General features: G+C 39.9%; 1 protein-coding gene across 4 annotated transcripts in view; it reads right to left on the reverse strand.

Annotated features, from left to right (window-relative positions):
• Positions 1–15,589, reverse strand: part of Lama2 (laminin, alpha 2) — a 635,907-nt gene that overhangs the window by 12,548 nt on the left and 607,770 nt on the right. For all 4 annotated transcript variants that reach the window (XM_017313815.1, XM_011243134.1, XM_011243135.1 and 1 more), the window contains 3 exons: positions 12,848–12,996; positions 7,294–7,470; positions 6,885–7,053 (listed from right to left, as the gene is read on the reverse strand). In XM_017313815.1, coding sequence (XP_017169304.1) covers positions 6,885–7,053; positions 7,294–7,470; positions 12,848–12,996 — 495 coding nt within the window. The remainder of the gene's footprint in view (positions 1–6,884; positions 7,054–7,293; positions 7,471–12,847; positions 12,997–15,589) is intronic.

Raw genomic sequence — 15,589 nt, forward strand, 5'->3', positions numbered from 1 at the left:
CCACATTTATTTCACCAATGAGGGGTTTTCTTTTTAGAAGATGGACCAGGGAGAACTATGGGCTAGCTACTTGGATTATAAGAATAGAAAAATGTGTTCCCCCTCATCTCCCCATTTCCATTTCCCACTATAGTATTTTTCCTTGGAAATTATCAGCCCACTAGAAGGTTGCTGTAAATTCAGAATTTCAAGATGGCAACCTGCAAGTCAGCCCACTCAGGGCCTTAGCTAGTTGCTAGGCAACCTGCACGTGTGGGCTTTTTTTTTTTTTTTTTTTTTTTTTTTTTAATGCAACCCACCATACACCATTTCCCCTGCTGCTGTTCAAAGATCAGCTTCCTAGGGTGCTTGAGCGAGACAGCTAGGTACACAGATGTGCAGTCACTTGCTCTAATGCTATGCTGTCACCACCTGGAAATTCATAATAATGTTTGATGAAGTGGCCCTGCATTTTCCCTTTGCACATGGCCTCACCAATCACATAACCAGTCCTGGCGACTTGGATTATAATGCATGGCTCAGGAAATAAGGTTTTTCAAATGACAAAGCCGCAAGCCTTCTCCACACTCTCTGTTTTCACAGGCTAGCTTGATGTACAGGTGGCTGATGAAGTTGTTTAGAGCCTGGGGTGTGTGAGAATTCATAACAATAACATGCACCCTTGCACGAACTCATCAGCTTTTCAGATCTGAGTTTAATGGCTTCGGGAGGGAGGCAGACCCAGCCAGTGCTGACTAGGTAGGTCCTCTCAAACAGCCTAGGGCAAGCTTTTGTGAGGAGTGTTCTCCAACAGAGTACCTCAGACATGACTTATCAGCACTCGGGACATCTTTATGTGAGAAAAAGCCTCATTCTCTCTTCTCTTGAGCTTGGTCAAAAGCGACCTATATTATGCCACAGCAGGCAAAAGGGCTTAAAAGTGTTTCAGGAAAGCTATAAAATTGGTCTTTATGGAGGTAGTTACTTTTTTGCCTCCCAGGAGATGGTCATTTATAAAAAGAAGACTGGCTGAAATTCATACATCTATGTAAAAGCCCAGTGGGCAGGGCAGGATAATCTATTCACAACACACAGCAATGCCTTTGCTATTACATGGCCAACAAAAGAAGCTCAAATGGTGACTTAATGTCCTGGCCCGAAAAGGCTATTAATAGAGCAAGAATCATTCTTGCAAATACTGTAGTATGCAGCCTTCCTTAGAATTCTCCAAGAGGATTCCATATGTTGTGAGTTCTTGTGGACAGAATTTCACCAAAACATCTCTAAATGTTTACCTCTGAAAACAGACACTAATAACATCAATGGATGCCATGGACTTACGGAACAATAATGTGCAGGCTGAAGAAATCTACCTGTGGGTAATGTTGCTGTTAGTGCTGCCACAGTCACTTGGTCATTCACCAAATAATATGCTAAGATAATATGCTAATATAAGCCATATTTTAATATGGCTACTAGAATGGACAGATGGCAGTTGTGAATAACGGGCGTTTTATTGGCGCTGTATTGTGGAATGTCATGTGACATTCCACAATACAGCGCCAACATGACTGTTGGTAAGCTGGAGAGTTATTGAACAGAGCCACAGCTGAGCAGCAGTCCCCCACACCTTGAACATATTATCAGATTTTCTAGACAGTCATTTCATAAACACATTCAGTTGGAGGAGAGAGGATTTAGCATAGGTCCTTCGACTCCTATGTCATTATATAGCATACTCATATACACAAGAGGAACATGGTGTAAGGGATACGCGTCACTTCTAGGCCCAAGGACATGCTTTTCCTATGTTTTGGAAACAATAATCTCTGAAAAATGCTAAAACAGCAATAACAGCAGCAATAATAGTAATTAAAAAAAAAAAACACCCAGCCTCAATCAATCTCAACATGTTACACTTCCGCCATCTGGTGGTGATGCTTCATAATACATGTAGCACACAGGGGAAAGGGGATAAAGGACAGGATGGCTTGTTTCTGCTTTGCAGGTGACAATTCTGAGGCACACAGGGATATGGGGAGCCTACTAGAGTAGTGTATTTGTCACTGAAGTAGCTGGAAAGGAAGCCATGCTCCTTGCAGTCACAGTCACAAGGAGAGGGGTCAGTTGTCCTAGCAAACCTTCCCACTCTGTTAAAAGTTCAGGTCAGTGGTCATTTCTAATTCCGGTGCAGTGCTGACACTTGTAAATTCATTAACAAATTCAAAGCAATGTATGATTTCTTGGTAAGTGGACTTTGAGTTTAGATAGCTGTAGAGCAGAGATTCCAACGGCATTTATCAAAACGAGCAGCAAGTGATGAGTCATGCTAAAAATTGTGTAATTTCCTTCCTTCATGAGTCAATGATCCCGTTAATAAGTGTGGGCTAAAGTCCCATCTGATGCTTTCCTTCGGTGATCTTTGTGGGTGAATACTAAATAGGTACTTTTTCAGCACTGACTTTGATGTCCTGATGCATACAATGCCTGCTGCTGTTCACTGAATCATGTGAACTCCTTGGATGTGAGCTCCTTGGTGGAACTGGTCATTTACAGGGATTTGTCATAAGACGGCCCCACCTGGGGTGTGGAGAATATGTTTTCCCTTTCAATACATGTCAGTGCCCAAGGCTGACTTATCCTATGGCTTCGACTATCTATAGCTTTTAGCATACTGGCACTCCCGTTGCTGCAGGAACCATTCTCTCTTGCTTTGCTTTTTTTTTTTCTTCTCAGCTCACATCTCTTCAATTTTCTAAGAACCTTATCTGAACTCTTCATTTCTACCAGAATCTGAAAGTGCCACATTCAACTTTCCAGCAAGATTCACATAAAAGAAATGCAACCAACTTGTCGTATGCCAATCCCTGTGGACTGTGCTTATCAAAAAAAGGCTTGGAGTCAATGCTGCAGCCACTCATCCCATGTGAACATATTGATGCATTTCTGCATTGATAAGCCCAGATGCTTATCAACTCCATCCCCATCATTGTAGATGAGTAATATCCACAAACATAATAAGCAGGGATGTCTTTCTCCCCAGATAGTAATGGGCTAAATAATCAGGGAGATAGTACAAGGGACTACTAGACTCCAGTTCTGTGAGATAAGATAACATGGAGAAAATACAGTCTAATCTAGGATGGTAGACCACATATAACCACAGAATTGACATATCCATTTCACAGGCCTTTTCCCAGGATACTCTTCAATTAGCCTGAAGCATAGTGAATGCTTTCTTTACATTATAAGCTGCTGGCAAAGTTAGGGGTGAAGAGTGTGAGGAAGGAACAAGTGGGCAAGAAAGACAACTCCTGTCAGTCAGGAAATATGGGGCTTGTAGGTAGAAGTTACCATCACCAAGATGAACCTGTGATGATTTTAAAAATTCCAACTTGAAATGTTGAAAACAAGATCTAAGAAGCATTTCATGCCTGAGTTTGAAATTGCTTACAAAGAGAACACATTTCAGTATCTGCCCCCTCCCCCGCCCCCAGTACTTATGTTTACCCTGAAAGTGTGAAAGTCTCCATCACCTAGTTCTCACAAAAGGAGATAGCATGATGGTTGTCACCACAGGCTAGACATGCTTCTAGCTGTTTTATGGACAGTATGTAATTCCTCACCTAATGATCATCAAAGCTAGTTGGATCACTTCAGGAGCAGGATATCACCTACATAGCTCATCTATCAATGGCAGGTGGTCTCTTCCTCCTTCTCTGTTCCTTCCTAGTTTGCCATGAAGATATAAATCTTACATATATTCCGCACTCAATGATTATATTTTATAAAATAAAATACTAAGGTAACTTTTTGTCTTAACTTTTATTCACATTTAGAAAGAAGGCTCCTTTTTTCCCCCAAAGAGAAAACGTAAATCAAATTAAATTGGATAATATGTATCATTATGAAATAGGAGCTGAATCTTTAAAATTCTGCTTGGTATGGTAGCACAGGCCTTGAACTTCAACACTTGAGAGGCAGAGGCTAGTGAATCTCCTATGAGTCTCAGACCAGTGTGGTCTACACAGTAAGACTCTGTCTTAAACAATTTCATGAAGTTGGAAAGTTCTAAAACTATGATTCTGACCCTACAGTCTTCAATTAATTCAATGTGGGGGGGGCAATTCAGGTGTGGCTTGGTGCTCTATTATTTGTGAGTATAATCCAAGACCGTTTTGTAATTTCTCTTATGGGGTCACTTATGTGCTGGAGAGATGGATTAGAACAACATTATTCTTCTTGCAGAGGACCCTGTGTTCAATTTCCAGCATCCATATGATGACTCACAACTGTCCTTACCTCCAGTTCTAACGGATCTAGTACATTTTTTTGAATGCTGCGTGTGTCATGTGGTGCTCATACATACATACATGCAAGCAAATATTCATAGACATTAAACCATAAGCAAAGAGGAGCTAGGATGTCCAAGATCTCTTCTGCCAGCGATGTGGTTCTTCCTGATCAAGAGGTTAACCTTCTCCTCAAGCCCTTGGCTTAGCTACTAAGTGCAATGCTATGTTTTTGAAAACAAATCATCTTGCTAGGAGAAAATGAAAACCAGAATTAGAATATGAGGCTCCAAGAAAACTCATTTGTAAAAGTCTCCATTGGGGCTGGAGAGGTGGCTCAGCGGGTAAGAGCACTGACTGCTCTTCCGAAGGTCCTGAGTTCAATTCCCAGCAACCACATGGTGGTTCACAACCACCCGGGATGAGATTTGACGCCCTCTTCTGGTGCATCTGAAGACAGCTACAGTGTGCTTACTACATATAATAATAAATAAATAAATCTTTAAAAAAAAAAAAAAGTCTCCATATTTTTGAAAACTGTGCTCTTCAGAAGCTAGAGTGATGTGCTTGAGGGACCCCTTAGAGGAAATTGTTTAGAATATACAGGGATATCCTAGACACAAATGAGTTGTATCATAAGAGAGAAGGACAAGGGGGATGCTGGCTAGGTTCTGGCACTGTCAGATAAGATAATATGAGGGAAGCGCTGTCTAACTTTGGATGGCTAACAATGTACTAGGCATAAATTGAGTTATTCATTTCACAGGGAAAAATGAAGTGTTCAATAAAGGCCACTAATGGCCTTCTCTATCCCATCCCAAACAAACAAACACACAAAGATGGAGAACTACTGATGAGAAGGTCCAAGAGGTTTTGCTTGACCAAACATGATTACTAATTAGGAGTTAACTAGTTGTTGCATTTGTTGGAAGCACCTATGTAGCAGATCTCAGCAGTACCCCAGGGGGAAATCACCCAACTTGACCACAGCCTTCCAGTTGTTAATTGATGACTCTATGCATTTCTTTTTGTAAAGACGGGGATAAAAATGTCCCTAATAATGTACATAAGTGAAGATAAATATCATAAAAATAAAGTACCACTTTTCAAAGTTTCAATACCACACTCATTGAAATTTATATCATCATAAGAATATTGATTACAATATAGTCATTATTAAAATTTCATGATAAAAATTCTAGTGCTGGAAGACTCATTTTTCAGAGGCTTAAATGCTGATTCATTAAATAATCAGATTTCTGAATAACTATTTGGCTTGTCATGTAATAAGTATCTTGAATGAATAAGCCAAAGGATGCTGTATCCAAGTGTTTTCAAGATCTTAAGGCTTCAGCCATTATTAGCCATGGATCAGAACTGCAATTGATACATATGCTCCTAAATGCAGTGAGATAGACCATCTCTAATGCAGTGAGATAGACCATATCTGATGTTATGGTGAACCTGTAAGCTGCAGTAACATCTGGAAAAAACAATTCGGACACAGCTGAGACCCTTATCTCACCTGTCTCTTGGCTTCATGATTTCCTACTGGAAATCTAATAAAATAATGAGCTGTGATGAAGGACTTTAATTCTCAGATGAACCTGGTTCCTTCTAATAGTGAAAGCTAGAAATCCACCCAGTAGCCCTCAAAGGGCTGCCCAAGAACAACAACTTATAAAGGCTAGCTTTTAAACTCTGACCTACTGGATTAAAATCACCATTATGACAAGTGTTTGAGTGAACTTGTGAGTTATCTTCAGATGACAAATTCTCACCCAACCTTCTGAAAGTGAGATGCCAATTCAGAGTCCACAGAGCTGTTATGAGAGCTACACATCACATTGGGTAGAGCTTTAGTTAGAGGTAGGAATGTGGTAGGTAAGTCTTGAAAACAGCGAATACCAACCATTAGTATACCCTTAGTGTACTTCAGGCATTTAGAAACTATCTTCTAAAATTCTGATGAAGTTTGACAACTGGCCTGTTCATATCCTTACTTTCTACGTTAGGTATCTGGGGCCTTGCTTGGCTAAATAGCTTTCTTTCTCACATTCATTAGGTGGTAGGTAGGAGAGCTGGAATTAGGGCATGTGCTGGGTGACTAGATCTGAGGGTTTCAGCAAGGATACAACTCTTGTACTGTGGTGTATTTTGTGTGATTCCCTCCGTGTGTATGAATAATAGAAAATCATGTTAGACACAGCCATACGTTTAAGTGATATAGACAGTTGTGATTACCAATGACCATTTTAAAACTTAAGGGCCCAGATTATATGAGGTGTATCTATAAAATTCAAAGGGACCAAACATTGACATAATTATCCCTGGGAATTGGTGTTATAAATGGCCTTGAATCTAGATTCTGAAAATCTCTGTCCTCTTCAGCTTTTCAATGGGAATCAGTTCTAGTTTATGAACATCAAAATTAAAAGGATAGACATGAAAACAAAAGCAATCCAAAGAAGACACGAGGAGGTCAGGTTTTTATAGATAGGTTTCTGGTCCTCCAATGATAGTGGCAGAATCTACTAGATATCTTGAACAACTTTCCTTCTGCAAATGGCTCATACTAGAAGGTTCCGAAGCAGAGTCTATGTGTACACTTACATGCACCATGGTGGGGGCCGGGAAAGGGAAGGCAGGGGTGGGCACCGGCTGAGGCTGGACAATAACTTCAGCTGGAACTGCTTCACTCTCATCTTCCCGGGGCTTTTGATAGGTACAGCGGCCAATGTCGGCATTTTTGAAGGCTATAGGCTGCGCAAAGTCCATGGGGCTAATAAAATAAAATAAAATCAAAATGAAAGTTTATCTTATTTTATTCATTGCTTTTTTTTTTCCTTCACATTTAAATTAGTCCCCAACCCTGCCTTGAAATGGCCAGGGTAGAATTCCAGGTCTAAGTTAAAGGTATTCGTAGCCTTTTTCCTATCACAGTTTTAGATAATGTGGATGCCACAGGGACCTTCCTACTAAATTATAAAGCAAAAGGGCAGCAGAAATGCGAGTCACTTACATGGAGTTAATAACAAGGTTCCACACACAGCCTTGAAAGGCCGGAATATTCCTGAGTGGGGAGGGCTGAAATTCAGGAGGAGCACCCCCGACAAAGAGCTTTTTCACTTCGATGGGCTGTTCCTCTGTCAGGTTTTGCATATGTCTTCTGTCTTCATCAATTTGAACAGTGAAGATGCTGATAAAACATTTAAAAACAACAGATACTCAATACCATTAGAAATATCTTTCCTACCACCCACACTCTCTGTTCCCAGGAATTTATTTTTCTACTATGGCATTATTATTTTTAATGTTGAGAACAGGTCTAGATACATAACTTAACCTAGCTTTGAACTCATGATTTCTCAGCTCATCAACAGCTAGAATTTTACTGCCACGTCTGTCCTATGGCACTCTGACCTCCCATAGCTTCTGAGATGGCCCAGATTGCATGCTTAGGACCTTGACACAAAGCCTTGCTCATTAACTTGGATGGAAAGTTCATTGAAACTCAGCAATTGCACAGCTATGTCATGTGTCTCAGATGCAGGTGGCAAAACAGGTGTGCAGCTCTACACACATTCTGCAAGAGGAGCGGCTGCAGGGCTGTATAGCAATGGCTAATCAGATAAGGATCTGTGAGTTTGGCACAGTATGGGTTGCTTTTAGTTTGGCTCTTTGTGTCTTGGTTTGTGCTAGCTATTATCTTCTTGCTAGGGGACAAACTATCCTCCTGAGAGCTTAGATTGCAGGAATTCAACAGCAAACACTTACAGTACATTTTATAAAGAATGTAGCTGCTGGCTTTTGAATAGAAGAGGCAGGCCAGAATACTAAGCTAATTGTTCCTTGCAGTGATTTTCCTCAGTGGCTGTTTCATTAATTTCCCTAATTTGCTTATGAGTGATTACGCACACACTACTAATTGAGAACTGCATACTACTTATTCACAACAATCCTTGGATCCAAAGGCAAAGAACCAAGAAATGGAGCTCTAATGATGAAAATGATGAAAATGACCAAAAGCATTTTCTTTTTTTTTCTTTGAACTGGCAGGTTTTGAGCTTGCTCCCAACAGTGACTACAAAGCTGACTGCCATTGTGGACAGATTATAAATGGACTACCAAGAATTTAGTCTTAATCTTAATCTTAAGATGAGACCTAAGTGAATGCCAAATTAATTGATTTTTGTTAACAATGGGGGGAGGGAGTGGGAAGGAGAGAGGAGGAGAAGGATTTCAAGGTGATCAAGCTGGAAATAAATTAAGACATGTTAGGACTTAGAACTGAACAGTGGATCCATTTTGGTTTAATTCCAACATAAGAATATAGAATAAAATAAACTTAATCATGACTTGAAATGGCACAATTAAGGGGGTATAGAGGCACAGTAACAACGTTGTTTCAAAACTAGGGAGAACTTTTTGTTTGTTTGTTTTTAAAGAAAGGACTGGAAGAATATGCTGGCAAAAACTGGAGATGCAACTTCCCTGCCTGGGGTGTTGGTGGTTGGTAGGACTGAGCAGGCCATCGCTTCCCTGCCTGGGGTGTTGGTGGTTGGTAGGACTGAGCGGGCCATCACTTCCCTGCCTGGGGTGTTGGTGGTTGGTAGGACTGAGCGGGCCATCACTTCCCTGCCTGGGGTGTTGGTGGTTGGTAGGACTGAGCGGGCCATCACTTCCCTGCCTGGGGTGTTGGTGGTTGGTAGGACTGAGCGGGCCATCACTTCCAGGCAGGAGGGACTTGCTGTGACGTTTCTTTCCCCAGTTTCTTCTTATGCTGAAGCAGTGTTTTCCTCACACAGAATGGAGCTCCTGAGGATTTAACTGCAGATTGAACCCACTGCTAAGGAACGTTAACTACCCTCCTGAGAGCTTCTCATCTTGATTAGAGTGTTAAGGAATAAGGCCCAGTCTCTTTATAAAGTAGATTCACCAACAGTCCTGTTCAAGCCAGTCAGTGTGACAACAGGCCTTACCAAGCTGTAATGCAGAAGCAATGTGAGCCTCTAGGAAGCCGGATTGGAATTCAGTATTAATGTGGAGTCTTCCTAGCAGCGTGACCTTGGGCAAGTTATTTAATTATGCTTAGTTTCATTTTATTCATTTATAAAATGGAGATTAAAAATGCTTACTTCAAACAGTGGAATACATTAATTAAGAGTTTGCCCCAAGGCTGTGATACATAATAGGGGCATTGCTAGAAGGCGATAGTTGAGTTTTCCTCACATTTCACATTCAAGAAACATTAAATATAAATAACTGATTCAGTTCTTTTTTAGATAAGGATGTTAACAATGCATCCATTCTGGTGTGATAATCTGTTTTAGTTATGCTATTTTTAGAGAGTCATTGTATCTTCAATTATGTTATATATGTTTGTTTCTGCGTAAGCATATGTGAGTGTGTGAGGCCTCTAGACTGGAAAGATGGCACTGGATGCCCTGGGGCTGGCGTTCCAGGTGGTTGTACGCCATGGGATATGGGTGTTGGGAACAAAACTTTGGTCCTCCACAAGAATAGTATGTGCTCTTAACCACTGAGCTATCTCTCCAGCTCCTCATTTATAACTTTTAACTGATAGGCTACTTTATGTAAAATACTATAATAAACACTCATCTCCCTCTTAGTATTGTGAAAACATAGCTAACCATTTTATAATTTCAGTGGTTGATTCACACAGTTTCATAGGTATTTTATTTCTTAAACTTCTTATCCTTTTTTCCTTACATATTGCAAAATGGATCCAATAATTCTCAAATCTTAGGCAATTGTGTATGTGAAGGAAAATATTAAAAGGAGTATCTGTAGTTTACATGGAAAATAAAATGATTTTTTATTGACATATACTGAATGCTAAGGGAGACAATGTTTGGATTGCTGCATCTGAATCATGACCTCTGGAAGTCCTAACATTTGAAAATCTACCCTCTTGTTTTTTAGCTCTATTCTGCGAGTGTGTACTGAATGCTTTTACAGAGAAAGGACAGACTCAACCCAGTCCTTTATCCTAGTCACCCAAGTGGCTACTTCAGCCCTTAGGGTTTCAGAGTTTTTATCCAATTAGAACTGATGTCCACTGGGGTAGAAGCCAGGGGAAAGATCAAAATCAAGGCAGTCACAAAAGGCACGGATTGCTGGGTATCAGGAAATTGGATAAGACAATGACTGAGCATCTTTCCCCCAAAGGAAGCGGTAGAGAGGAGCTGATGTGGTAGGGGTTAAAAAGGAGCAAAAGAGGAGAGAAGGTCAACCTTGAGCAGTTTGTCTCATGATTTGGTAAAAATCCAAACATTTTTAAGAACGCTTCTACAGTTACCACACTATTCTGAAATCTAGGAAAAGAAATGATTGGCCTTTAGCATATGAAAAGCATTGGGAGGAAGCGAGTATTTTCAAATTAGTAATAGCATATCATACTCAATACCTAGGAACATAAATCTTTAAAGTCCCCAATGGGTAAGAACAAATAGCAGGCCAAGCCCAGATGAAGCACTTAGGCCGGTTATAATTTGTTTTAAACCTGGCTCTTGTTTCTACTATGCAACTCGAGGCAAATTATGTAATGTTTTCTCATTTGGGATGAAAGGACATTAATACACTTCTCACACACAATTTAGAATGGTTAAATGACAATCCCGACCTAGAATGAAGCACAGTGGATTCCTTAGAATTGCTGTAGGAAGCAGTACAGTTTCTGAGGGTAGTTTGTAGTTATTGTTTGCAGTGTTGTTAGTGATGTTTGCTTAACCAACTTCATGTGTTTGCTTTTAGAGTAGACAATGACTGTATTTTGACCTTGGGGTGGCAAGGAGGCCACAGTAGCAAGCAGGTTCCTCTTATGGCACAGAAATGAGATTAACTACACAGTCATATGTCTAACACATCATTTTGCAATTAACAATGAATGGCAAACCTGTTTGTTTATATGGCTAATTAACCGAGTGACCAGTTTTCAGAGACGTATTACATACAGAGTTTAATAGAATGAAGGTTGGATTGATGGCAAACAGCTGTGAGTTTGGCATAATAAAATGCCCTTCTTGAAGACACACCTGTTAAAAGGACAATTTAACACAACATGGTGATGCGTTTTGGAATTTCTAAATTGTTTCTCTTGAAAATTATCCACTCTTGGTGAATTTTAGTCACCTATGTTTCTAGAATCTGCATTTGTTTGTTGAAATGATTTCAGATTTAAGGACTCATAAAATGTCCTTCCCACAGAGAGAAGAATTAATGTTTGGCAAGGAGCCTAAAATCTAGATGAAAAGACAAGCAAACTTGGTATTCTAAAGTTCTCAGTAAGAGTTAAGTGAGAAAAGCTGGTTGCTCCCATCCCCACCAGACACCCTGGCTGTGATACCTCACAATTAAATCAGTAAAAGTTCCGAGTTGTCTGAATATTGGTGGTTCATTGCTTAATCATAGTTTTAAAACCTGTCAGTCTAGACACAGCACAAATGCTTAGTATTAATTCAATCCAGAAGTAAATCTCCCGTATTATAACAATAAAGCAAACTAAAGAAGGCTTTATTATTTATGTAGAAAACAGGATGTCCTTATTACTTATCTAAACGCATACCTATACAAGAGGATACTTAAACAATCTAGACCTTAGATGCACGTGTTTTGGACTATCACTCTGTAGCCACACCCAGTGTTTTGAACTTGCATCAAATTAGGTTTCCGGTACTTTCTCTGCCTCTGGTTTAATCAGTGGGTTCTGGTCTGGAGGTCTGAGGCCTCAAGTTCCTAGGCTTCTGTTTTTTTTCTCTCATTGTCCTTCTGAATTAATTACCTCTCTGCATTGTTCCACAGTACTCTGATGAAGAACACAGATGACATGCCCAATAGAGTAAGCACAAAGCACTCTGCAGAAATGAGAGACCAGTTTATATGCTCAAGGAAGATTCCCTTGTTCAAGGATCAAGACAAGTGTCCCTGCAGATTTGTAGAGAAGTGGCCACTATAAGTGATTACAGATGACCACCATTCATCTTTTTCTGTTTTGACCCATTTCTCCCAGAAAGCCACACAGGACCTTGAACACCCCAGGGAACAGACAGAGATGAAGCGTGCCCCTAAGAGGCTCAGTAGGTCTTATACTACTGTCTTGCTCCACCGATTGGTGGCAAGTTTCTAAACAACTGCTATCACTGGCTTGGAACCTGAATGGACTAGCAGGCAGCAGGCAGAGGTTGCTGGCTGGATCTGAGCTGTTCTGGTTATCTTATTAGGGAAGAGACTGTTGGTGAAGTACAGGAGGAGGGGTTTTTCTTTATAGCTTGAGAAGATGCAGTGGTGAGTGAGATGCAAGGTGGTGAGAAGAAACCATGCAGAAGTGCAACATGAATAATAGAACTCCTCAAACCCGTGAGGTTCCCAAACACAAAATATAAGGAAAAGGACACCAGGTCCCAAACACAAAATATAAGAAAAAAGACCACCAGGGAATGGTCACAACTTGGCGTATGTGGTCTGTTCATACAGTATGGTTTGGTCAGAGAGCTGTGCTGGCAAAGGGGGTTCACATTAGTTATAGTAGCAGTAATTGCTCTGTTTCAAATTACCCTCTGGTTCTTTCTACGTGGACAGAATGTTCTCTCCCATCATGAAACAAATTTGGCTCCGGTTTGATGACAATTTTCCTCATTGTCCGTGTCCCCGAGGAGAGATGCACTTCCAAGCGGCCCTTGTTGAGGAATATGGCATAATAAGCCTGCAGCAAAACAGAAAAGGCATTGAAGACCAAACAGGCATTGTATATGTCACTGTTTATGTGGCTTAGCTGTGATGATGCTATTCTGACATCCGGTCTTACTTTGCACAGGTCCTCTTAGTGAACCTTTAACTAAGCTGGCATCCGTTAAGCCCCCAGCAACAATCCTGTTTCTGGCTCCCATAGTTCTGGGCTATAGGTTCTCATACTGCCACATCTGGATATTCGTGTACATCCTAGGGATTTGAACTCAGGTCTTCTGCAGGTCTTACCCACTAACCTACCCCCAAGCCTCTCAATATCTACTTAAACAGAGTTAATGAGGAGGCAGGAATGTCATTTTTAAATCTATTACCATCTTCCTTGTTGGGTATAAAGGGGTAGACGGATATACTAATATCAGTTCTTTGACAAGTTTCTAATGTTCAACATAATAACTCTGCTTATCTCTGTCCTCTAACTTACAGGAAACAAAGGGTGTCAATAAACTCATTCTCCATTATACTCATGAGTGGGCGACCAGTTTCTAGAAATTTGGTTTGACTCAATCTCATGGCATTTAAGTGCTCAGACGTTAATTTGTCTCCAAGCTGGTGGAATAGCTCACTGCCACAGACATATAACTTGTCTCCCACAGTTTGAAAGAAGAAAGGCAATTTTCCATCCACAAGCATCCCTGCTTTCTTCTTGTCACTGTTACCATAGCAACCAGTACAGTTTTGATACCGGATTATGAACTCCTGGGAGCTTGGGTGCAATCCTTGTATCCAGTGCTGCTGTTATATGCTCTCTCTCTCCTATGTAGTACTGGGACACCTTGACTATTCTGTTCTCCATGAGTGAATAAGATCTTTTCCATCAGCAATACATCCCTTCACTAATTCACAAGATTATCTATGTAGCTATGTGCCCAGTACACATTGTGCTCAGGATTACCCCTCACCACCCCACAAGCTACTTACTTCAAAAACTATTTTATTTAATTGTTTGATATCACAAACATATGTAAGGCAACACAGTCACAACATTTTGTGTATGCCAACTGTTAGCTTTCACAAATAAAATATATTCATTTAGGTAACACTGAGTCACAACACACTTGAACAATTTAAACACTGTTTTCTTTTGAAGATAAAACTATTACATTATTTTTAAAAGCTAGACATTTATTATTATTAAACATTTGGGACATTACATTTTTATCTTTAATGGATTTTGTACTTCAGTATTACTTATATTTTTGTTAATTGTCTTAACAGAAACACATTCTCTTTTAAGAATTTACCTGAAAATTGGTGACAACCCATTTCTTTAGTGCTAAGACATTTGTAGCTGATAGGAATTTAATTATTGGTAATGACCAAGGTGACAAATGTCCTATGCTGAAAGTTAAGAATGTTTGGTTTTGTCTTCAATCTCAATATAATCCAAGTATCAATTGCAAAAGTGAGAAAAGATTTTTAGTTTACAGGACTAGAAGATGGAGGATTTGGAAGAACTCCTTTTTATATCTATTCAATGGTAAGTTCAATATTACTTTTCTTCCTCTATGTACCAAGAAAAAAATTAAAAGACTTAAAAATTATATATATATGTGTGTGTGTGTGTGTGTGTGTGTGTGTGTGTTTGTGTGTTCCTGCACATGTGTGCACTCACATGTGTGCATTTGTGTATGAGTATGTATATATGAGTTCAGGTGCCTGTCTGACGTCATCAGAACCCCTGAATCAGGAGTTACAATAGGTTGGGAACCATCACTGGGCTCCTCTGCAAGAACTCAAGCCATCTCTCCAGCCCTTTGAGAATGTTTCATCCTGACCGACCTGGTCCATATGATGCATTTATATAAATGCTGAAGACATGTTTGTGTGCCATTCAAATCTGTGGTAATCTGCCATGCAATTTAAGAACTTAGCATTATATATTCCATGAGCTTCTTCTTGATACCCCTTTTCTATTCCCTCACCTCAGAGGTACCACTAATATAGGATGTATTATGCCAGGATTATAAAAGTTATTTTTGAGGATTCACATATGTATCTGTAAATAATATACTCAAGTGTTTCTTCTGACATACACCCAGACAAGTAACTTAATTGTGTCTCTGTTGCTACTTCGTCCACATTCATCCAATTCGTCCCTGTTGTCTTGTTTGTTACATTGTAATTCATCCCTTGCTACTACTACTTTCTACACCATTAAGCCAAAACACTACTTTACTGCTCTTTTCTCCAGCTGATGAACATTTGGGCACTTTTAAACTTACCTGCTATAAATAAGAACTGTTCTGTGGGGGCATTTTTGTACCTGTCTCATTGCGTTCCCATTGTAGTGTTTGGATCTGTACACCATTGCTGCCTTGTAGAGTACACATGTCATTTTATAGAAGGGAACCAACCCAGTCATCAGAGCAATTGTATCACTTTCCTCTGTCCACCTTTAACAAAGCCTTAGCACTTGGCATTATTATATTATATTATTATATTTCATATTATTCTATCATTCCAGTGGATATAGGATCTTGTGTGGATTGAAGATGCATTCCTCTGTTATTTCAATATTGAATGTTTTAACAATAATTTTGCATCCACCA

Source organism: Mus musculus, chromosome 10, assembly GCF_000001635.26.
Source record: "Mus musculus strain C57BL/6J chromosome 10, GRCm38.p6 C57BL/6J".
Taxonomy (NCBI): domain Eukaryota; kingdom Metazoa; phylum Chordata; class Mammalia; order Rodentia; family Muridae; genus Mus; species Mus musculus.